We start from the raw sequence: 23477 nt of genomic DNA on the forward strand, positions 1-23477 counted from the left end.
TCGGGTGAAGGGAGCCGAGCTCAGCGGGTGGATTTGTGTTCTGGAGCACCAGCTGGGAGGACTTGCTGGGAGGATTATTGGCCAGTTGTCCGAGGCAAAGGACCGTGCAGGGTGACTGTGAGGGGACCACGCAGCACGTGTGGAGGTGAAGGCGGGAGGATGAGAGATCCTGAAGGGGGGGTCAAGGGTCCCGACAGGACAAACACTCCAGGGATGAGCCGGCCATTGGGACGGGAAAGTACACTAAGGTGACCAGAAGTCCCGCTTTTGGCGGGACAGTCCCGATTTTTAACAACATTTTCTCCCCCAAAATTGGGATTTTTTTTAAAACGCCGTGGGACGCGGGACAAATTGTTAAAAATCGGGACTCTCCTGCCCAAAGCGGGACGTCTGGTCACCTTAAAGCACACGTGTCAAACACAAGGCCCGCGGGCCAAATCCGTCCCGCCAGGCCTTGCAATGTGGCCTGCACCGCGCTGTCATCACTGCACTCCGCTGCGTTTCCATCACAATGACAGTTTATGACTGTTCAGTAAACCATTCGGCCCGCGATTTAGGCTGGATTTTAGATTTTGGCCCCTTCTCTGATTGAGTTAGACACCCCTACCTTAAAGCATACCCTTGGGAGTCCTGAGCGTCTGATAGGATCCGGGGGGCGGGAGAGAAGGAGACGGGCTTGGAGAGGCGTCTACCCATGACAGGCAGATACTGGGGAGCTGGGAGCCCCACCCGGAGGCACTGCTTTCTCTACGCTGGGCCCCCGGTGCTTCCGAGAGCTGGGAGGAGGGAGGAGGGAGCACAAAGGCGCTTCGTGCCGGGCGGGGGCGGGAGAAAAGGGCGAGTGGGTGGCCCAGTGGGTGGTCACTGGCAGGGCAGGCAAGGGAGCATGTCCAGAGGCCAGGCCACAGCAAGGCCACCCCTGGACTGTGTGCAGCGCTCCCCACACAGGGAGCCTCCCTGCTGCTGCCGCTGGCGGGCGGTCACTCCGCCACAGGCCTGGGTCCACACGGCTCGGCGTGTCCTCCGCCTCCGTGACGGCGCAGAGGCGGGCAGCCCGGGGAACGGGCATGAGCCCGGCAGGCGGCCGGGCGCTGTCGTCGTCGGCTGTGCTGGCGCCAGAGCTGGGACAAGTGGCCGAAAGCCCCAGATTCAAGGTGGAGAGGGACGTGGCGAGAGGGTCCCGCCTGCTCCGCGCTGACAGCTGCCCCATGCCTGCCTCAGGCGCCTGCAGCCGGGCAGAGCCTCGCACACAAGGCAGCCCACCCCTCCTGGTGCCCGGCCGGCCTTGGCGTTTGCGCTGGGAGTCCGGCCAGGCGGGGTGCACCGGAGTGAGTGCGAGACGAGGGGTGTCCCGCCGAGGCCTCCCCAACCTCCCCGGGGGGACCATGTGGGCGGCTGGTGGGCAGGGAGCGCTCAGAGCGGGGTGGCAGGCAGCCTTCACTAATGACAGCAGTGACAGTGACATCAGTGACGGCTGCCACCCATGGCGCGCCTGCGTATGCCAGGGCGGGCAGAGCCGGGCACAGGCCTCGCCCATCTCCTCTCGGCATGGCCGGCTGGTGGCTGTCCCTCAGGATTTCCATTAAGGTGACTGGTGTGTCCTGCCTGCCTGGCACCTTCCCCGTTTTAGCCCTGGAAGTCCCACTTTAAAAATAGATATATATTTTATTGATTATTCACAGAGAGGAAGGGAGAGGGATAGAGTTAGAAACATCAATGAGAGAGAAACGTCGATCAGTTGCCTCCTGCACACCCCCTACTGGGGACGTGCCCGCAATGAAGGTACATGCCCTTGACCGGAATCGAACCCGTGACCTTTCAGACCGCAAGCTGGCGCCCTATCCACTGAGCCAAACCAGTCTGGGCGGAAGTCCCACATTGTGGGAAACCCTCCCAGTCCCAGGCACACGGCAAGGTGGGTCACCCGCTTTCTTCTCAGTTGTGTCACGGATCGAGGCGGCCAGGGGAGGGGATGAAGGACAGGACTGGAGCCTGAGGATCCCCATCAATGCCGGCTTTGGGGTATCCGATAGAAACCACATACCAGTGTATCCAGCCGCGTATCCAGCCCGGCCCTCGGGAGGGTCCCCCCCAACACAAACCCACTCAGCCTGTTCACTCCTCCCGTCCCCACCACACCCCACCACGTCAGCCATCTTTACAAGTACGTTTTTATTGAAAATAAAAAAGCCATGATGCTTTCCTCCCCGCAATGAACAAACAGCCCGCCCCCCCCCCCCCCCCCCGAACGCTGCCCGTCCTGCTTCGAGTGCGAAGTCTCCCCACCGAGTCGACATCACGGGATCCCCGGTGGACAGACGGGCACCCGCACGCCCGCAGAGACGGCCCGTGGCCAGGAGCCGGCTGCCCTGCGCCCCTGCGGCACCGGGAGGAGGGCCGGTGGCAAGTATGTACACTCATGCATTGGGAACCACGCGAGCCACACTCCGCATGGGGTCATGGAGCACAGTAATGCTGCTTATATATGGGTATCTCTTTAAATATATAGAACTATATATGTTAATATTTTTTACAGCTTTCTTCCAAAACTCGCTTTGGAGCAGGGGTGGGGAACGTCTCGCCCACGAGCTAGGAAAGCCCGCAAAACCGTCCGGCGTGGCCCTGCCTAGGCATCAGGGGTGAGAGAACTGGATGTCTGGCCACACAGAGCAGGCTCGTGCGCAGGGTGGTCCTGTGGGATGGCCTGTGAAGGATGGTGTCATTTCCATACGGGCCTGGGCGGGAAGCAGGGCCCCCACCCCTGACCTAGAAGCTCCTGTCACCGCCCGAGGGCTCGGGGAGGCCCTCCGTGCGGGTCTGAAGCTGGGCCCCCCGCGGGTGGCTGAGGACGGTCTGCTGGGGAAAACGCGGAGAGGAAGGCATCTCCTGCTCGGCCTCCACGTCTGCAGGAGGCTGGGGACCGGTCTGTTTGGGGCCCGCAGGCACGCGCCCTACGTAAAAGCTCCGAGCTCGATGCCAGGCTGGTGTGGCGGGCGCTTCCGTCGCCTACGCTAACGTCTGGCGGGGCTCTCTCGCTGCACCCGGAATGACTGGCTCTTGGGTTGGGGGATTTCAGAAAAAAATCCTTTTTTAAAAAAAGCTCTTCTCTTGGTTTCCCTGCACACCCCAGGGAAGAGGCGGTACAAACCCAACTCGGGGGAGTTCACTCTCCAAGGTTAGCTTCTCAGAGCTCCGGCTGTGTCCCAGGGAAGGAGACCCGGGCCCCAGAGCCCGGGGATGGTTCGCAGGGGGTCAGCGGGTGAGGCTGATCGCAAGATCTGGCTTCTTAGGTGTAAGTCAAGGTCAGGGAAGCTGGGGTCAGTGCATCTGCCTGCCCCCCTGGATCTTCTCCATGACCCCTTAGCCAGGATCCCCGCTCTGGCCAAAGGTGCCCCTCCATCACTTCTGAGCTCAGGGAGGCACCCGCTGCTCAGGGACCAGGCAGGGGACTCAGGCGGGGCCGGTGGCGGGGGGAGTGCGCTGGCGTGGGGTCTGTCACCCAGGGGTGTGTCCCCGGGGAAGTGATGGCACCGAGCAGGAGAACCGGGAAGTGCTCACCGGGCCGGGGGCTAGAAGGGAGGCCGCGGTGGCACCGTGCCACGCTGGGGTGTGCAGGGAAAGCAGAACCAACTCAAACCCCGAACCAGTCCTCACACAGAGGGGACACGGGGAAGAAACCACCCTTTCTGGAGGGTATCCCTGGCCTGTCCTCAGCCCGTCCCCGCCGGCCTGGAGCAGGACGGTCAGGGTCAGGGTCAGGGTCAGGGACAGGGTCAGGGTCAGGGTCAGGGACAGAGCACACTCACCCCTGCCCTCTGCTCTCCGAAAGACAGCGAGCGGAACAGACAACTCAATGGGCACAGGGCTCCAGACAATGGGGTGTCCGGGTTCACCCCAGTCTGTCCGTCTCACCTCCATGTGAAGGTCTCGCCCGCAGCCCCAAACCCTCCGCGGAGCCACGGGTGGGTTGGGAGGCAGACTGAGTCCACCTGGGTCCACCTGAGTCCAGACCGCGGGGCCATTTACTGCGTCTGGTTTCTCCCTAGCCAGGGTGTGGGACCAGGGTCAGGGGCGCCCTCCGGACCCACCAGGGGATGCACACCCTCAGGGCCACTGTCTCCAGGCCTCGTGATGGGCCCGCAGGGCTGGGTGGCCTCCTGGGCAACAGGCCTGCAGGGTCCCTCACCTGTCACCCTTTTTCCTCCCCTTCAGCCCCCGACCGCTGCGGAGGGCGCGGCACTTTCAGAGCCTGAGGCCTCGGAAAGGGACACTCAGGGGAGCCCCTGCAGGCACGCCCTCTCCTGGGTGCGGGGAGGCCCGGGCTCTCAGGAGAGGGTCCGAGTCCCCGGCCGGTAGGGGCTGCAGGGAGGAAGCATCGGGGAGACCCGGAGCCAGGCCGCTCGGCCCAGCCCGGACACCTGCGGTGGGTTTGGCACGGAGGCGGCCCCTGCCATGGGGAGGCAGGGCCTGGCCCCCAGGGGTGCATCCGTTCCCAGGGAGGGGACTCTGCAGGCCGGGCGCCGCCCTCCGTGGCAGGGACCGGGCAGTCAGGCAGGACCCGGCGCCCAGGGTGCGGGCGGAGACCGGAGGGAAGGCAGGCCCTACAGACTGAAGACGACGGCAGGGGGGGCGGCAGACAGGTGTGTGGGAAGCACCTTAGAGAGGGGACGGCTCCCGGCTGTGCCGATGGCTTCTGTGGGGAAGGGCACAGTCACCGGAGCAGCGGGCGGGCTTCCGGGAGGGCGAGGCGGGGTTTCCTGGCGGGGACATGGCCCCTGGATTGCCTTTCTTTGGGCTAAAGGGGGACGCCTCCCCCGACGCAGCGGACAGACAGACAGACCCTCTGCCTTCGACAGAGCGCGTGCGTTCAACGGGAGCTGGGAGACAGCGGCTGGAACACAAGAGGAGGGTGCGGGGAGCCTGGGGGGCCCAGGGGCATGGCTGGAAGAGGATGCTTTCCCCTCTGAGAGGCTCGAGGCGGGCAAGGCAATGCAGTCGGTCCCGGACACGCGCGGGGTCGGCTCACGTCCACCAGGGCCACCGAGGCGAGGCGCCCTCGGGCCCGCGGGTCCGGCCACTCACACCACGGCGTTGTTCGCGTCCACGGCCTTGCTGCTCTGCGAGGGCGTCATGGGGTACTCTGCCACGCTGGTGCCGTTCTCCTCCTTCCTCAGGGGTTTCCTGGGCGCGGGCGGAGGGGCAGGGGAAGCAAGGGCGGAGGAGGGGAGACATGGTTAGTTGTCAATGCCTGGGCGTGAGCATGCCCCACGGTTAGGCCGCCAGGCTGTGCTGGGTTAGTGCCCTCGGGCTGCTGGGCTTGGGCAGGGGGCTGGGGGTGGAGGCGTGGGGAGGGGTGGGGGACTGAGAAGGCTCTGGGCTGAGGTTCTGGACTCAGAGTAGCACCTTCTGGTTCAAGGCTCCTCTCCTCTCGAGCGAGCGGCGCAGGAGCGGCTGGCCCCAGTCCCCGCCCGGATGGCTACAGCTCCTGACCTAGGCCCTCCCTGTGGGGCAGCCCCATCCCATGCCACAGCGCTGCCTCTTGGGCGGATGGGAGGCCCGTGGGGCTGTGGCTCAGACACCTGTGTCCCCGGTAACGCCGGGCCATGCCTGAACGGGCCTCCGTTGTGAGCTGTCTGCAGCGAATGTTTGCGGGCATCGCGGAGAGCCGGGGCGTGCCAGCTTCACCTTCTCCTCCTTCTCCATCTTCTCCACCTTCTCCACCGTCCCCAAGCCTCCCCACACCTCGCCTGAGGAGGCCGGGGCGCTCACTTGGGGACCAGGCTTGTCTGGGAGAGGGCCTGGCAGGTGGCTATCGTGGGGCGGGGTTAGTAGGCCAGTTCAGAGAGCTCCCCAAGGTCAAGTCTGCCAGCTTTCTTTTCTGCAGCAGAACCAGCTCCCTAAACACACAGGAAACATGAGTGCACACAGGCTGGGCCCCGGGCCCGGCTACCGTGGTCTCCTCGAAAAAGGAGGTGCTAGCTGACACCTCCCCCGACGGGGTCCCGTTTTATTCAGAGCGCTCTCAGCTCTCCTGGTCCCTTCCACAATGAGCCCGGGAGAAGCAAGGCCTGGGGTTAGGTTTCAGTTCATGGGGAAACTGAGGCTTAGGGAGAGCTGTGACTTGCCCAAGGTCCCGAGGCTGGTTTATGGTGGCCCTGGACCACTACCCACTCCCACCAAATCCTGGTCCAGCTGCGTTTCTGTTTCTATTCAGCCGGCATTCCCAGCAGGTATTCCACACACACACACACACACACACACACACACACACACACCCTGCCCCCAGGCTCTGCGTCCAATCGCGTGGGAAGGCCTCCTCCCCTCCTCCTGGAGGTTCCAGAATTCTCCGAGGCCTCCAGGAAGCCCGTCTCGTTTTGCTTTACCCTAGCACCGTGGTCGGCAAACTGCGGCTCGAGAGCCACATGTGGCTCTTTGGCCCCTTGAGTGTGACTCTTCCACAAAACACCATGGCCTGCGAGAGTCTATTTTGAGGAAGTGGTGTTAGAAGAAGTTTGAGTTTAAAAGATTTGGCTCTCCAAAGAAATTTCAATCGTTGTCCTGTTGATATTTGGCTCTGTGGACTCATGAGTTTGCCGACCACTGCTCTAGTTGAACAGAAAAAAGGGCACCTCTGGCTGGTGCAGCCCCCCTCTGCTCCCCACCCCACCCCCAGGGGCATCCAGGAGCTGAGCATACGAAGGAGAGAGCGGCTGCCCGGGGCCCTCGGAGAAGCGGGCTGGGTCTGCTCCCTCCTCAGCCGCAGCCACTCTGCTCCCCGCTCTGCCCGGCCCCTCCCGGAGGCTTTCTGGGCCTCCCTGGAGCCCCGTGGATGCTGGAGTTGTTCCTGCAGCAGGAGGAGGCTCTGCCTCGACACCCCCCCCCCCCCATGTGTCCTTCCATGGGCAAGTCACTGAACCTCTTTAGGCCTCAGTTTCCTGGTCTATGAAACGGGCACTGGGATGGTGCCTGCTTCGTAGGCTCGCTGGGAGGATGAACACGTTAATGTGGTTATGCTCCGGGAGGAGCCGCTGGCACACAGTAGGTCTCCGTAAGTGTGTTAGCTCTCAGGGCGGCTCCCGCGGTCCTGCCTGCACAGCCTTCCTACCTAACGTGCGCCCCGCCGGGCTCCATAGGCTAGACCTGGCTCCGCGGCGCCCGGTGCCAGCCAAGGCCGCTCCCAACAACCAGAGGAGGGCACCTCGGCCGGGTGCAGGCCGCCTACCCGGCCTGGCTCCTAAAACCGAGAGAGAGGGCGGTGAGCTTCTCCTCGGCCTCGTGACGTCAAAGGGCGGGCCCCCCACTTTCCTGCGCCCCGGCCTGGAAGCAGCAGCACCCCGCGTCCTCGGCATGGAGGGCTGAGGTGACGGCTCCGCCGCCAACTGCCGGCATCTGGGCCTCTGCAGACGCTGCCTCCACCAGCATGGGGGAGAGGGGAGGGGCAAAACGGGGCAGGACCCGGGCGCCCCTCTTTGGCCCCGCTGACTTCCCCACCCTCCGTCTGCTGCTCTGCTGGGGAGGCTGGAGGCAAAGAGCAGCTCTGAGGAGCCTGAGAGGGCAGGCGGCCAGCTGGCTTGCTCCTGTCTCCCACCCCCACGGAAGGGCCCCGCTGGCTGTTAGATTAGCAGGGGGAGTGGACGTACAAGCCCTCACCTCTCTCTCCAACCAGAAAGCCCCCTCAAGAGCACCCCTGACTGTGGGCGGGCCAAGCAACCCCATTTCCACCCCGTTTGCTCTCCCCCCATTGCTCTGAGATTTCCCCCTCTCTTTGTAGAATCCATGGGTTTTTAGAGCCTCATTTATTATCGTGCTGGTGTGTGTGTGTGTGTGTGTGTGTGATCTGCTTTCTCCGCTGGGGGGTGGTGGGGATGGGCAGCGGCTCAGTCTCATTTATCTCTTCACCCTGACACCTCGTCTAGTCCCCCGCACACAGTAGGTGCTCCATTAATACCAGCAATGGCTCACGGAGAAGCCCGGGGCTGTCCATGGCACCGGGTATCATCAGAGAGACGTGGGCATTCCAAAGCACGGCAGTGGCTCACCCACGAGGAGCCGAGGAGCGCCGGAGCCCAGCCATGTGCAGGCAGCGCGCCGCGCGCTAACTCCCGGGGCGCAGCCCGTGTGCTGACGGCCTGCCGTTAACGTCTGCGGGACCAGCCAAGTGTCCTGCGGCCAACGCCTTGTAAATCAGGAGGAAATGGCTGTCAGGTGGCTTCATGGCGATCGATGGCAGGAGGTGAGGCCCGTGCCATGGGTGGTCAGCGGAGGCAAGGCCTGGGAGCGGGGAGCTCTGGGATGCTGAGGACTGCGTCTCCCGGGATCCCCCCGTTTCTTTTGTTTGCCAGTGGGGGTCACCCTCAGGAGACCAGAGCGCGGGAGAGAGGTCGAGGCATTTCCTCCCCCTCCTTTCCTGTTTTGGGGCTGCAACTCTGGCAGCTCCAATCCCGCTCAGTTGTTCCCCTGGCACCTTCCCTGGCCCTGATCCTGGCTGTGCTAACCCACTGCTGCTGGTCTGGATGCTTCACCAGCTTCCTTGGCTCCAAGGATCTTTGAGCCCCGCCCACCTCATCTAGAGGAAGCCCCGCCCACAGTCTGGAGGAAGCCCCGCCCACCTCATCTGGTGGAAGCCCCTGGAAGGGATCCTCTGGGTGGGCTCCTTGTCTTTCCAAGCCGCTAACAGACCCTGGAACCAAGAGCTCAGAGCCCGCAGAGTAAGACAGAGTGACAGGAGGCCTCTCTAGCTGTTCTGGGGGGAGGGGTGGCGCCCCCACAGGCCTTCCTGGGAGATCCAGCCCTGCTGAAGCACAGCCTGCATGCTGCCGCTGCCTGGCACTGCCAGTCAGATGTTAATGTGGGTTTGTCCGCCTCACCTTCTCCCCTGGAAGCAGCACGTCTCCTCAGACGTTTGGGGATGACAGCGAGCCCGTGACTGTGACGTCTGGAAGAGCTGGGCTTTTTAATAAGGTGCTGCTGTCTGTCTCCGAGGGCCAGGAGCCTGGGAACGGGTCTCTGATGGAGTGAGGGCCCCACCCCTGGCAGTGCCCCGGGGGGATCTTGCACACAATTCCTCAAGACCCTTCGATAGCTCCCAGCGCCCACCAAGTCCCGGGCAAGGTGCCCAGCCTGGTGGGACCAGCGCCACCCATCCCGTGTCCCAGGGGCTTCCTGGTGCCCGGTGCTTCTGCTCACACGGTATCTCTGTCCGGAGCACCTCCCCTGTCTGCTGCTGGCAGTCCTCAGCCCAGGGTGGTGGGCTCTCAGCCCAGATGTGCTATCATCCTGATCAGAGTTAACCGCCTCCCTCGGCCCACAACAGGCTGCAGGGACCATCCATCCCACCCGCCTCCTAACAAACATTCCTGCATCCGCCCGTGGGCCCAGCCCTGTCTTCTCTGTCTCTGTATCTACACGGCCTGTGCATACAGTAGGCGCCCACAGACACTGGGAATCGGGCTGACCTCGTCCCTGGGAGACTCCAACACTTCTACCTTGATTTCTGAGGCCTGGCCTGGCCCTGAATTACAGGGTCTCGGGGCCTTTCTGTCCACCAGTTTTCTGGCTTCAGAAGGCACAGACCACACCCCTTCTCCGGGCCCCCTGGAGGAAGGACAGACAGGGAGAGCGAGGTCTGTTCTCAGCCCAACACCAGAGTGGAACTCAACAGTAACACTGACACGGAGCTGCGGGCAGGGCTGCCTTGGGAATCACGTGGTGCTGGGAGCAAAGCCTGACTCCTCGGCTCCCGGGTTGTACCACCCTGGGCAGTTCCCTTCACACCTCTGGGCCTCAGTCTCCTCCTCTGTAAAATGGACGGGCAGGGGAAAGACGCAGTGAGGTGGCCCGAGAGACTGTTGGTGAAGATGAGCCAGTGCTTGGCTGAGGTTACAACCTTGTTATTTTATCTATTTATTGATTTGGGGGGGGAAGTGCCTTGAAGCATGAGCGTTGGGGACAGAAGGGGGGTCTGGCTGGGAGGCAGATGCCCGGACATGGCCTGCCCCTCGTGAGGCTGGGTCCCCTGGGCCCAGCCCCCAGCAAACTCCCGCTGGGGCGCCCTCAGGCCCGAGCCGGCGGACACTCACCGCTTGAAGGCTTTGTAACAAATGACCACCAGCACAGTGAGGAACAGCAGGGAGGCACAGCCCACGGCGATGACGATCACCAGCCCGGACCACCAGCTCTCCTCGGCCGGGCAAGCGGTGGAGCTGGGAGCTGAAAGAGACGGGGGCAGCCTGAATCTCCCCGGATGAGCAGGGCCTGGCCGCCATCACGGCGACACCCCGGGGGGCCTCGCTGCCATCCATCACCCAGAGGAGGCTCTCGGGCCTGTCCTGCCCCCAGCCCCACCCCCACTCCGGAGCAGGTGACATCACCGCTGGCCCCCAGCCAGGCGGCCTTATCCCAGCAGGGGTTAAGCAGCACGCCCCGGGCCATCCATCCTCCCTGCATGAGCTAACTGACAGCAGGGTCAGGTCTAATTTCCCATGAAAAATAACAGAACATCTCCTGCTCTCAGTGGAGGCATTAAATCCGCTTCCTCCGAGGGGGGGGGGGGCGGGAGGCAGGGCGCACGGGGGACCCTGGGAGGAAGGAGAGAAAGGGAGGGTCATCAACATCCGTTCTTTCCTTTAGATACATTTTTATTGATTTCAGAGAGGAAGGGAGAGAGAGATAGAAACCTCAATGGTGAGAGAGAATCGTTGATCAGCTGCCTCCTGCATGCCCCCCACTGGGGATCGAGCCTGCAACCTGGGCATGTGCCCTGACCGGGAATCCAACCGTGACCTCCTGGTTCACAGGTTGATGCTCAGCCACTGAGCCACACCAGCTGGAGCATCCACATCAGCCCTGAAGCTTGTTTCTTGAGAGGGGCAAGCTCTCCCCCTGCTAGGATTTGGTCCACGTGGTCTCAGCGTGCACGGGGCGCTGATCACTGACAAAGCATCTGACACCGGGGGCTGCAGGGCCCCCTGGTCACCACTCAGCCCACGAGGTGAACCTGTCCCCCCTTCCCTCGGCCACTTGCCCACTCGGGCCCCAGGGCACGTGGCGCTGACAGGGCGCTGGAGTGTGGGGAGCACTTCCCAGCGGGGCCGCCTGAGACCCTGCGGGGCCGGGCGCTCCGCTGGAGCCCTGGGTGCGGAGGCGGTTTCCCAGGCCCCGCGGACAAAGGAGGACTCTGGGGCTCGGAGGAGGGGGGACCTGGGCCCCCATCCCTCCGCCCTGCCCCCTGTACTGCCTCCAGGTACAAGCACAAGGGTTCTCGGAGGCTCCCCCAGGGGCTGGGCGCCCCTGTGACTGCCTCGGGGGCCCCCAGCCCAGTCCAGGAGGAGGAGGAGGTGGTGGCAGTGTTGGGGGAGGGCCCACAGCCTCCTCCCTCCCGCCCCGCCCCCACACAGCACCCATTGTCTCCCAGCACAAGGGCCCACTGAGGCCCTGCTGTCCATTCGCGGCACCGGGCACCCTGGAGGAAGCCGGTGCCAGGGCCTCTCCCTCCCCGGGGCCGGCTCCGTGGGGGCTCCCCGAGGTGCCCGGTGTGGGCGCGGCGTTAAAGCCACAGGCACGGAGCAGACGCGGCCCCTCCAGGGAGACAGAGGTCCCCTTTAGGCGAAAACTGGGCAGCCCCACCTCAGCGTGGGGGCGGGCTGCACCCCTGCTCTGCCCACGGGAGTCTGGGTGCAGCACCGAGACCCCCACCCCCTCCTTCGTACGTCTTCCTGACGCCTCCCCAGGCCAGGGTGCCCGCCCGCAGGAGGAATCCCTGCTGCCCAGCAGCGGTGGCTGAAGCACGGATTCCCTGCCCGCCTGGGCAGAAAGAGGGGGCAGCGCTCTGGGGGTGTGGGGTGGGGTGTGGGGTGCGGGGAGAGGTGCCTGCCTTTTCCTAAAGCAAGGGGCACTCCCTCTCCACCCTGCAGGAGGGAAGCAGGTTGGACACGGCCGTCTAAGGGGGGGGGGGGTCCCTGGCCTTCAGCCAGGGCTCTGGGGAGCAGTGCACCGGGGAGGCAGGGTGTGCGTGGCCTGCTCTGGGGGCCACCTGCCTCTTGCCCACGGTCCCCCGGGACGTGGCGCAGGAGCCCCCCCGGCCTGTCAGCGGGGCTGAGGGGCTGAGGGGCTGCAGGGGCTGAGGGGCTGAGGGGCTGAGAGGCTGCGGGGCTGAGCGCCACCCCCCCCCCCCCCCCGGCCTGTCAGCAGGGCTGAGGGGCTGCAGGGGCTGAGGGGCTGAGGGGCTGAGGGGCTGCGGGGTCTGAGCCACCCGCCCCCCGGCCTGTCAGCGGGCTGAGGGGCTGAGCCCCCCCCCCCCGGCCTGTCAGCGGGCTGAGGGGCTGAGCCCCCCCGCCCCGGCCTGTCAGCGGGGCTGAGGGGCTGCAGGGGCTGCGGGCTGAGGGGCTGAGGGGCTGAGGGGCTGAGGGGCTGCGGGGGCTGAGGGGCTGAGGGGCTGAGGGGCTGAGGGGCTGCGGGGGCTGAGGGGCTGCGGGCTGTGAAAGTGCGAGGGCCTTGGCCCGTCTCCGGCGAGGGGCTCTGCCAGAGGCAGCCCTGAGTGTGCCCCACGACTGTCCTGGGATCCAGAGGGCCGGACTGCAAGGCCAGCCAGCGGGCACCGTGTTGGCTTCACAGGCAGAGTCGCCCAGGGCCCTTGCCCCGCAGTACCACTGGCCCCAGACACCCCCTGCCCTCCGCTTCCCTCAGCCCCTACCCGGGCGGGTGTGAGCATCCCTCACAGCCACCTGGTCAGAAAGCCCATCAGTGAGCGAGGTCCTCCCCGCCCCCTCCTCTCAGGCTCAGGCCCCAGCCGGCGGGCAAGCCCAGCTCCGGCTCCCAGAGGCCAAGCCCAATGGCTGCGCTCTCTGCCCCCCTCCACCTGCCCTTTCTCGCCGCCCCGCCCCCTCTCCCAGGCCTGCACAGGTTCCCCCAGTTATCACGGTCACCCCCTCCGCCCTGGGGTGCCTCCCAGCTCAGCACGGCGCTGCCCACACCGGCTCTGAATCAGGACCTGCAGTTAAAGCCCAGATTCTGACCCTCTGAAACCATCTCATCTCAGTCCCCCCGCGGTGAGCAGGAAAGCGTCAGAGCCTCCTGCTTGGGCAGGTGCGAGATGGACAGGCCGGCCAGAGAGCTCCCGCAGACACCTCAGCCCTCGCTGAGCACCCGTCACCCTGAGCACCATCACCCCGAGCACCCGTCACCCTGAGCACCATCACCCTGAGCACCCGTCACCCCGAGCACCCGTCACCCTGAGCACCCAGTCACCCTGAGCACCATCACCCCAAGCACCCATCACCCTGAGCACCCAGTCACCCTGAGCACCATCACCCCGAGCACCCGTCACCCTGAGCACCATCACCCTGAGCACCCAAGCCTGAGGGAGAAGGAGGTGGTACTAGGGCTCAGCTGGAAAGGTCCGCTGGGCTAGTGGGGAAGGAAGGGGGCACAGGCAGCTGGCACCCCGAGCTCCTCTGCTCCCCCAGCTGGAACCCGGGCCTCCCTGCTGAGGTGGCTCCGGCTCCTGCCTCTGTGACCCCCGCCGGGGCCCGGCTCCGGACACTCACGCTCTGATTTATTTATCTCCCGGCGTCCTGGGCACAGAGCCCAGCGCGGTGGCAGGGTGGCAGTGTCACCAAGGACTGTTCTCAGGCCGGCTCCTAGCAGGGCATTAAACAGCCCCTGCATTATTAATAGCGTCTCCTCGTTCCTGTGCCCGACGAGGAAGGAATTTATGAATCGGGCTGAAGTCTCCGGGGCAGGGCAGCAGGCTGTGCCCGGTGCCAGGGAGCGAGGAGGTGGAGGCCGGGCAGAGGCGAGGCGGGCAGGCCTGCCTGGCGGGATGAGTCCCGGGGGCTCCTCGAGGCCAGGCCGCGTTCCCCCAGCCCTGCTCCCTCCCCTGGTCCGCCGCCTGTTCCCACCCGGACTCACTGCGGCCCACAGGCTGAGCTCACCAGCCTTGGGACAGCACAGGCAGCGCTGTCAACAAGCGACGGGGACCCTAACCAGTGTGGCTCAGTGGATAGAGCGTTGGCCTGCAGACTGGAAGGTCCCAGGTTCGATTCCAGTCAAGGGCATGTACCTTGGTTGCGGGCACCTCCCCAGGAGGGGGTGTGCAGGAGGCAGGTGACTGATGTTTCTCATCGATGTTTCTAACTCTCTATACCTCTCCCTTCCTCTCTGTAAAAAAAAAAATCAATAAAATACATTAAAAAGAAGAAACGACGGGTGCCACTCCGGGAAAGCGGTGCGTGACCTCAGAGCCCCCTCGTTGCCCCGGCTCCTCGTCCTTCTAGCGCTAATCCCTCCGCTCACTCAGCACACGCTGTGAAGAGCCCTCCACGTGCCGGGCAGGTTCCGGGGAAATGACAGTGGACAGAACACTCTGCCCTGGTGACGCCTGCAGCCCGTGGGGGCGGACACGGACTCGGTGGCCACTAGAGGGTGCACGCTGTGATTCCTGCCCCTGGGGACCCTAACCTGTGCCCGTGCTGAGGTACAACACGTCCTAACGCCCCGCACGGGGAGCCAACGGGAGCTGACTGAGAACGGTGAGCTCGTCTTTGCCTGCGAGAGGCTCAGGACCTTGGGGCAGGAAAATGCCCCCGATGTCCTGTGCCCGGCACAGCACGCCACCTGGCTGACACGGGGTCACCCTCTCCCCTTCCAGAGGGCACCTCATAGTGGAGTGCCCGTCGGGTGGAACAGACTCTGTCTGAACAGCTGTCACCGTTCTGAGGAGGGTTAGGGTCGCCCAGACCAGTGCCCACAGGCCAAAGCCGGTCCTCTTGTTGTAAATAAAGTTTTATTGGAACAAAGACAGGCATTGTGTTTGCCTATCATCATGGATGCTAGAGCCCGAGTTGAGTAGATGAGATGGAGACGGTGTGGCCGGCAAAACCTACCAAGTTTCCTTTCACAGGAAAAGCCTGTCTACCTCTACCTGACAGGTGTCTTTACCTGAGGCTCTTAGGTAAGATTAAGCAAGTAGCCTGAATTCTATCCCAGGTTTTTCTTTTCAATATATTTTATTGATTTTTTTTACAGAGAGGAAGGGAGAGGGATAGAAAGCTAGAAACATCAATGAGAGAGAAACATCGACCAGCTGGGGATGTGCCCGCAACCAATGTGCATGCCCTTGACCAGAATCGAACCTGGGACCTTTCAGCCCGCAGGTCGATGCTCTATCCACTGAGCCACACCGGTTTTGGCCTCTCCCAGGATTTTACTTCGCAAGGGAACGCTCCACTCTTCCCATCTTACTTTCCGAACGGCCCTGAGCTCCCAGGGTCACGCCAATGCCCTGCTGGGAGGTCTCTAGGCAGGAGGCCCAGGGCGCTTCCCCCGGAGTGTTTGACAGTGACAATGTGGTGAGACAGCAAAGGCACAGAGGGCAGCAGACCCACATGTTGGCCCTAACGCGCCCCCCCCCCCCCCCACACACACACCCCGCCCCTAAGTGACCCCAGACAGCGCCCTGAAATGCAGCTCCCCATCAGTCCGCGGGCTGAGGACATCCCCTGGAAGGCTGGTGGGGAGCATCTCCCCCGGGAATGTGTCCGCTGTCCTCCTGCGGCCCGGCTGCAGGCAGCCCAGAAAGGATGGCTTTGTCCTGGCCAGTGTCGCTCAGTTGGCCGAGCTTTGTCCCATGTACCCAGAGGTCACCCAGGTTGTGAGCTTGAATCCTGGTGGTAGGGTGTGAGGCAGCCGATCGATGTTTCTCTCATCGATGTTTCTCCCTTCCTCTCCTTCACCCTCTCCCTCTTGCTCAAAACTCAAAGCATTAATAATAATAATAATAATAATAATAATAATAATAATAATAAAGGTGGGGTTGCCACGATAACTGTCTTCCAAAGGCAGGTTTGTGCCCTGGAGTAGAGCAATGGGATTTGGGCAGATTTAGGGCTGATGCCCAGGGCAGGGACAGCCGCCACTGTGGGGCCAGGTTCTGAGACTCCGGCTCCTGATCTGATGGCTGGCTCTGCTCCGTGCCAGGAGCTCGGTGCCATTCCTTCTCTGTGGTTCCAAGCACCCAAGGGAGCCACCAGCCCCTCCCCACTCCCACCGTCCCCTCTGGGTGCTTCTGGGGGTTTTTGCTTAGTGTTCGAACATCAGCTGCTGCAGCGGTGGGGTGGGGGGGGGAGGTGGTGCGCGCAGGCGACAGGGTGGAAGCTGCCTCCCACGTGTGCTGGGTGCGGGGGACGTACGCTATCCCCGACTTTCCTGGGGGCCCTTCTTTGGAAGGCTGTCCCAGAGCTCCTGGGGCGCCGAAACCCAAAGCAGAGAGAATTTACACCCCACAACCCGGCGTCCTTACCAGTGACCGCCCGCTGCCAGGGGAGCCTGCCGAGCCCCCTGCTGCTGGCGGGTGATGACGGGATGGAGCACACTGACCTCCAGCGTCCCTTCCAGAGCGGCTCCGGCTCTGGCCCCGGCTCCGGCTCCGGCCTGAGGTTACGCTCCCGCTGGCCTCCTCCCTCGCCCCCCTGGAAACATGTCCTTTATCCTCTCCATCTCCGAGGACAGGCTCCAGCCAGCAGCCTTAGACACGCGGTCACGAGGCGCTGGGAGATGCTGGCCTGCCTTCCGAGGAGATGAAATCTCCTCCCCGCTGCCCCACGGGCTCCTCCCGGGCCGCCCTTCGCTGCTTCCCCGGCCAGAGCCCGCGGCCCCGGGGGAAAGGGCCCGTGGGCTGGAGCTGAGAGTGAGTGAAGGCCGGGCTGTGACCGCAGAGGGATGGAAACACAGCTGAGCAAACCGCCGCTCCTCGGTCTGTTCCAGACAAAAAAGAAAGGAGCCTGGAATGCCGGTGGCTCTGGAGCAAAGCCGTCGCCCGGAGGAGAAAAAAGCAACCAGCCCCACACAGCGGCCCAGACGGCACTCGGCTAACCCCACCCGGGACCACGTGCGTGTAGAATGGTTAACACCAAGGTACATGAGCAGTCCCGCTCCTCAGCTGCACCAGCCCTGCGTTAAGGGCGAGGTAGCCACATGCAGCCGGCGGCTGCCACGCTGGACGGCACGGATACAGACCATCGGCGTCACAGCGAGGCCCCTGGGGCTGGTCCAGGCGAAGGCGAGGGGACACGCTCCGCTTTCCTTCCCCGAAAGGGAGACTCAGCCCCCAGGCGGCAAAGGAAGAGCCACTCATATGCCCACCGTGCTGCTTTCATAATACTTCCCCCTGTAGGTTTTCAATGTCATTCTCATATCCCCTCTCCCTGGGACGGACCAGGCAGGAATTATTGTGCCATTTTACAGGTGAGGACTCTGAGGGCCCCTAAGGCCGAAGAGGCGACGTCACAGAGCTGCTCGGAGAGTGACGGGATCGGAGCTGAGATGCGAGGCTTCGGCCGCCACTGCTGGGGCTTCTGGGACAGAAAGGGAGTGGGAGGGAGGAAGAGGGAGGAGTGCAGGGCAGGACCCAACTGCTCAGGTCTCTGCTGAGCTGAGGTATTTCCAATGCCCACCCTTGGCATACACACTCACTTTTTTAAAAAAATTATTTTCAGAGAGGAAGGGAGAGGGAGAGGGAGAGAGAAACATCAATGATGAGAATCACTGATCAGCTCCCTCCTGTACGCCCTAACACTGGGGACTGAGCTCGCAACCCTGGCATGTGCCCTGCCCAGAAACTGCACCAGTGGAGACCTCCAGGTTCAAAGCTCGATGCTCAACCCCTGAGCCACGCCGGCCAGGCAACACACTCACTCTTTCAATAGCCACACGGCTTCCTGAGCGGACACCTGTGACCTAAAAAGTGGTCACTTCGCCTTCGAGACGGTGACCGTGCAGAAGGCTGCTCTGTGGCTCCCTCCTCTGTGATGCCAGCTGCCCCACGGGCGCAAAACGGGGCCGGCCCGGGCCCCACGAGCACCCTGCCTCCACTCCCCACGGACCTCTCTGTCCGAAGGATGGGCATGCGAGACTAGGCAGAAGGCAAGGGCGGGCAGCCAGCCCGGCCTGGGAACTTCCTTTTCTTTCTGGACAAGCAGCTCAGTCTCAAGATCGAGGCCACACACCCTGGCTTCTGGCATTGCACCGGAGACCCTTCCGTCTCCTCCTGTAAGCACTTCAGGAATCTGGGCCTCAAACACCACCCTGCCAGCAGGGGTCGTGACCTCGGCCTACAGCAGGCTTCCTGGGCCGGCACTGTTGACATTTTGGGCTGGATCATTCTTTGCTGAGGTGGGGGGGTGGGAGAGGGACGGTGTCCTGGGCACCCCCAACCTCTACCCCTTGGATGCCTAGAGCACCCCTCCCAACTGTGCTGACCAAAGGGTCCCTGGGGAACAGAATCTCCTGGGTGAAGAGCAGGAAGTGGCCCAGGGCCCTTCCCTGGCTCCGCCACTTGGTGCAGAGACAGAGGCCTCCAACGCGGGCAGGGCCAACGGCGCAGACCTGGCATGGCCTCCCCGAGTGCGCCCCACCATCCCAGCCAGCGGGAGGAGCGGAGCTGATGGCCGTCCAGCTGGAACCGAAGTCTCCAAGCCAACCGCCTCCACGGTGACCCCGGCTGCTCGGAGGCCGCCAGCGGAACTGGCCGAGACCGGGGCCGAGAAGAGGAGAAGGCATTGTGTTCCAAGGCACCCACGGTCCCCTCTGCCAACGCAGGGCCAATGGGCCTTGCCACCCACAGCCCAGCTCGTTGTAAACAGGACCACAAGGAGCCCATTCACGCCGGAGGGGCAGGGCACGCCGGAGGGCCTTTGGCCTCCTCTGACTGCTGGCAAGGGGGGCACAGAAGCTGGGGGGCGGGGCAGGCGTGGCTCGTGTTGCCCTGCTTCTCTCCGGTGGGAGGAAGGTCATAAACCCAGGGACGCCCCTCCCTGACCCGCCTGGCAGAGCCCCGCCATCCCTCCCGGGCGGGAGGCCCAAGGACAGGCTCTTCCCGAGCCTCCGGTAGGCGCCACGGCCAGATGGAGCCTGAATCCTGGGCGTGAGCCGCGGCCAGGGATCAAACACACACCCTTTCGGTGTCCCGGATGACACTGCAGCCACCTGGGCCTCCGGCCGGGGCAGAACCCGGTTTCTGACCACAGCGTGGGCTCCCGCTTTGACCACGCCGGTTCCAACCCTTGAAGGACGCTCTCTGGGCCGGACCGAACGGCCAGCGCCAGTGGGGTAACGCCCCAGGGGGAGGTGGTTAGATTGTGCGATGTGTGTTTAAAAAAACAAAACAAGCAAGAAAGGAATTACTAGTCGTCTGACTCAAGGCCTGCACCTCTGAGACAGCAGCACTTAAAGCTCGTCCGGCCTCCGGGAACCTGGGGGAAGGTCAGAGCAGCTGATCCCACCGGCTTTAGTGGGCGCAGAGGGCGTCTTCCAGCTGAATGAGGAGATGAACTGCTTGGCTGGTCATAGGGCGGCATGGCCTCCGAGATGAAAACCCTTGGTGTGTTTCTGCCTGCGAGCGAGTGCGGGGTGCCGGCCCGCGGTGGGGCCCCAGGGAGGGGGGCTTGGCTCCCAGGCCATGGCGTAGGGCAGCGTTTTTCAACCGCTGTTCCGCGGCACACTAGTGTGCCGCGAGATGTTGCCTGGTGTGCCGTAGGTGCAGACAAGACAAGAATTTTATAATTTTTCACTATTTTGTTTACTTAATATTTCATAATAAAGTAATTATAAAATACTTTCTTTGTGTTTATTTGATTCCTATTCAAGAGAATTACTTTATATATAGTCAATATAGGCACAGAGTTAAATTTTTTAACATTTTCTAATGGTGGTGTGCCTCGTGATTTTTTTCATGAAACAAGTGTGCCTTTGCCCAAAAAAGGTTGAAAAACACTGGCGTAGGGTTCCGGGGACCGACCCCTCTGCACCGAGTCCTGCAAGCCTCCAAGTCTCTGAGGTGAGCTGGGCACTTCGGGCACCGGCTCCGTCTTGGTGGGAGCACCAGTTCATTGGGGGGCGGGGGGGGGGGGATGAAAGGAACACAATGGGGAGAAACTCAGAGAAACAGTTTTAAAAAAAATCTCTAAAAGTATCCCTAACTGGTTTGGCTCAGTGGATAGAGTGTCGGCCTGTGGACTCAAGGGTCCCGGGTTCGATTCCGGTCAAGGGCATGTACCTTAGTTGCGGGCACATCCCCAGTAGGGGGTGTTCAGGAGGCAGCTGATTGATGTTTCTCTCTCTTCTCTGTAAAAAATCAGAGAGCGAGAGCGAGAGTGGCCAGCACGCAGCTGGCAAGAGCCAGAGCCAGAGCCAGAGCCAGAGCCAGGCCCGACCTCCTGGCCTTCCTACCGCAAAGGAGGGGCATCGTTTCTAAAGCTCTTGGGTGGTGCCTCCGTGCACCCAGGGCTCAGGGTCCCTGAGGGCGGGGCTGTGACCGCTCTCTGAGGCCAGGGTGGGCCACGGCCCAGCATGGGTGGGTGTTAGAGGGGGAAGCCCCCATGATGGCAGGGCACACACTCGGCAAAGGCTCGTTCAATCAATCAATGGGTAAAGGTTTTCTGAGTGGATTAAAGTCCACATAAATCCATAATCTTTTATGTGCTGGATACAAGCATTTAAGTGGGAGACAAACAATTCCATTTATTGAACTGGGGAAGGGAAAGACAGTGCTTAAAAAATAATAAAATCGCTTTTTGAAAGAAAGCCAGCAGCGATTAAAATGCCTATGATGTCCGACGCTCCAGTCCAGGGGCGAGAGCTGTGCCCCCAGGGCCGGGGCTCGGCGGGCGTGGGACTCAGGCGGAGCCGGCCCGCGTTATGGACGGGAGAGCTGAGGCCAGCTGGGGGAAGAGGTCCATTCAAGCCAAGGTCATGCTGACCAGAGGGTGGGGAGGAACTGGGAGCTGGGCTAGGCCCTCACCTGTCTTTTTGGCACTCACAACCGCCTCTGGAGGACGGAACCTCGCCGCTCACGCGCAGACAAGAACAAGAACATTCCGAGAGCGAGAGTGGCCAGCACGCAGCTGGCAAGAGCCAGAGCCAGAGCCAGAGCCAGAGCCAGAGCCAGAGCCAGAGCCAGGCCCGACCTCCCGGCCCTCCTACCGCAGACCAGGCAAGCGGCTCCAGATGACAGGACAGGAGTCCTGCCTCCCGCACATGATGGACATCAGAGATCCCCAATCCATGGCAACATTGAGGACCAACTCAGCACGTACACGGCTCACGGAGCAAGAGATAGTCAGCGTGACATGGCCCGTGTTAGATGCCCACACGGCTCCCTCTGGGCAAAGACGGAGCTGTGGGGTTCACCCTCTTTCCCGAGGAGCCTGGCGCCCCGAGGAGAAGGCGGGTCCCCAGGGGCAGCCTCACCCGCTGCACCCATCAGGCATGACAGTCTTCTGCTTTCTCCAAACTCGTCACAACCCAGAAAAAAATCAGACCTTCCTAAAGTCCCAGAGATTGTGTCTGACAAAATGGTAGCCACTATCACACTCGGGGGGACACTGAGCTGCTGCTAACCCCATCCGGGGTGTCCCCCCCCCCCCCCCCCCCCCCCCCGGTCTGCATTAGCCCATTGGCGAGCTCACAAGCATCCCGAGGACCAAGAGGGAGTGACGTCTGCTTGTTCCCCACCCACCACAGCCATCAGCGTCCCATTACTCCACCCCCAGCCTCTCAGACCGGACCAGGGCTCGCCGTGACTGCCTCCCCCTCACCCCACCCAGGCCACATCCAGGCTCCTCCATCATTGTTTCTCCCGGACCCAAGCTTCAGCCTCTGCAGAGTGTCAATGAGGCCACACCACTCCCCTGCTCAGAACCCTCCAGGGGTCTCTCCTTGTAGCTAAAGAGCAAGCCCAGCCCCTTCCCCAGCCTCCAGGGCCCCGAGCCCGCACGGTCTGGCCTCTGCCTTCCCTCACCCTGCAGCCAGCCCTCACGCACCCCGCCCCTGCCTGAGAAACTTGCACTTGCTGCTCCCTCCGCTGAGCACGACCTTCCCCCAGACTCCATCCTTCAGCCGGCGCTCAGCTGACATGTCATCTCCTGTGCCCACACCATGCAGTGCAGGTGACCCCGCAGTTACCCCGTCACATCCCATCACTTCATTACCCTGTGGCACACACTGCCTTCTGTCCTCCCAGTGACGTCTGTGGTCTGTTCTTCTGTCCCCAGCCCCTACCCGCCCTCCCTGTGTGTGCACGCACAGAGCCGGCTACGACCTCATGGCCGCAGGGACCCGGCTGGCCTGATCCCCATGGCGTTCCCAGAACCCAGCCAGTGTCTGGCAAGGGGAGACAGTCACAAACCCTCGCAAAGGGGATGAGTGAGTAGCACCTGACATGTCAGGCTGGGCTCTAAGCGGACAAGCAGGCACATGGCCGTTGTCTGCCTCTAGCAAAGGATCGAGGCATAAGGCAAGTGACTAATTATTGATAGATAGGGCATGGGTGCGGTGACTGCTATAAAGGCAAAGGGAAGTTCAAAGAGTGTGTGTGTTTGTGCGTGTGTGCATGTGTGTGTGAGTGTGTGTGCTTGTGTGTATGTGTGTGTGTGTGTGTGCGTGTGTGTAGGGTGGTGTGGTTTTAAATGTTCACAAATTCCCTGACGCTCCTCTATCTGGGGATGGAATAGTGGCTCCTCCGCCTTGCTTAGGCAAAAGAAACTCCATCAATGAACACTTAAAGAGCCCATGTCACATTTTTTTAAAGATTTTTTGTTGAATTCAGAGAGGGAGAGGGGGAGAGAGAGAAACAGCCGCTTCCTGCACACCTCCTACTAGGGATCGAACGTGTGCCCAGGGCATGTGTCTGACCAGGGATTGAACCGTGACCTCCTGATCCATAGGTCGACGCTCAACCACTGAGCCGCACCAGCCTGGCTCCCTCCCTGGTTTTGGTATTGCTCAGGCCGCTGCAAGATGGGTCTCTGCTGTGCGTCACTTGTTTGCCAAATGTCATTGACCATTTCCAAATACCTCCTGATGGCTGCCCTTTTTTCTTTAAATGGACTCACTTTTGTGATTATGCAAATCAATTTACAAAGAAAAGCTGCCATAAGGACTGTCATTGAAAGACCAGGATCACTTGTATAAACGGATGTGACCATCACAATAAGTAGGCGGCGGACAGGGGGCCTCCCTGGAGCGGAGGGGTCCCAGAAGACCGGCTTGGTCTCTCCCGGTGCCCGGCACAGGGTTTCCGTGAGATGGATGGAAGGGCCTTGACCTGGGGCTGTGGGTCCTTCAGATAGCACAGGTCTGGAGCCCAAGCAGCCAGAGGAGGGAAATTCTAAAGGAAGGGAGCAGAGTGGTCGGCAAGGGCAGGCGCCTGAGTCTGGGCCCCACAAGAGGCTCAGGGATTCCTTCAGGGGAGAGGAGGAGGGAGCATCCGGGACCCAAGACTCCTGCAGCGGGGCCAAACCACTCTGGCACATGTTATCACGCTGCTTCCTGAAGCCCCGCCCCAATGACTCTGATTGGTGGGTGCGAAGTGGGCCCCTGAAGCTTTCCTTTTTTGTTTTGTTTCTCCTCACCGGAGGGTATTTCCACTCCCCCAGCCCCCTACTGATTCTTAGAGACAGTGGAAGGGAGGAGGAGAAACACAG

General features: G+C 62.4%; 1 protein-coding gene across 7 annotated transcripts in view; it reads right to left on the reverse strand.

The window, feature by feature from the left end:
* Window positions 1-23477, reverse strand: part of PRIMA1 (proline rich membrane anchor 1) — a 37132-nt gene that overhangs the window by 3744 nt on the left and 9911 nt on the right. For 5 of the 7 annotated variants that reach the window (XM_045571943.1, XM_036411617.2, XM_045571944.1 and 2 more), the window contains 2 exons: window positions 10080-10209; window positions 3896-5181 (listed from right to left, as the gene is read on the reverse strand). In XM_045571943.1, coding sequence (XP_045427899.1) covers window positions 5079-5181; window positions 10080-10209 — 233 coding nt within the window. In that variant the 3' untranslated portion in view covers window positions 3896-5078. Of the gene's footprint in view, window positions 1-3895; window positions 5182-6637; window positions 7235-10079; window positions 10210-23477 lie in introns of those variants that run through there. The other 2 variants (XR_006739844.1, XM_036411620.2) reach the window with 2 other exon arrangements.

Source organism: Pipistrellus kuhlii, unplaced genomic scaffold (assembly GCF_014108245.1).
Source record: "Pipistrellus kuhlii isolate mPipKuh1 unplaced genomic scaffold, mPipKuh1.p scaffold_m20_p_41, whole genome shotgun sequence".
In the NCBI taxonomy this organism is placed as follows: domain Eukaryota; kingdom Metazoa; phylum Chordata; class Mammalia; order Chiroptera; family Vespertilionidae; genus Pipistrellus; species Pipistrellus kuhlii.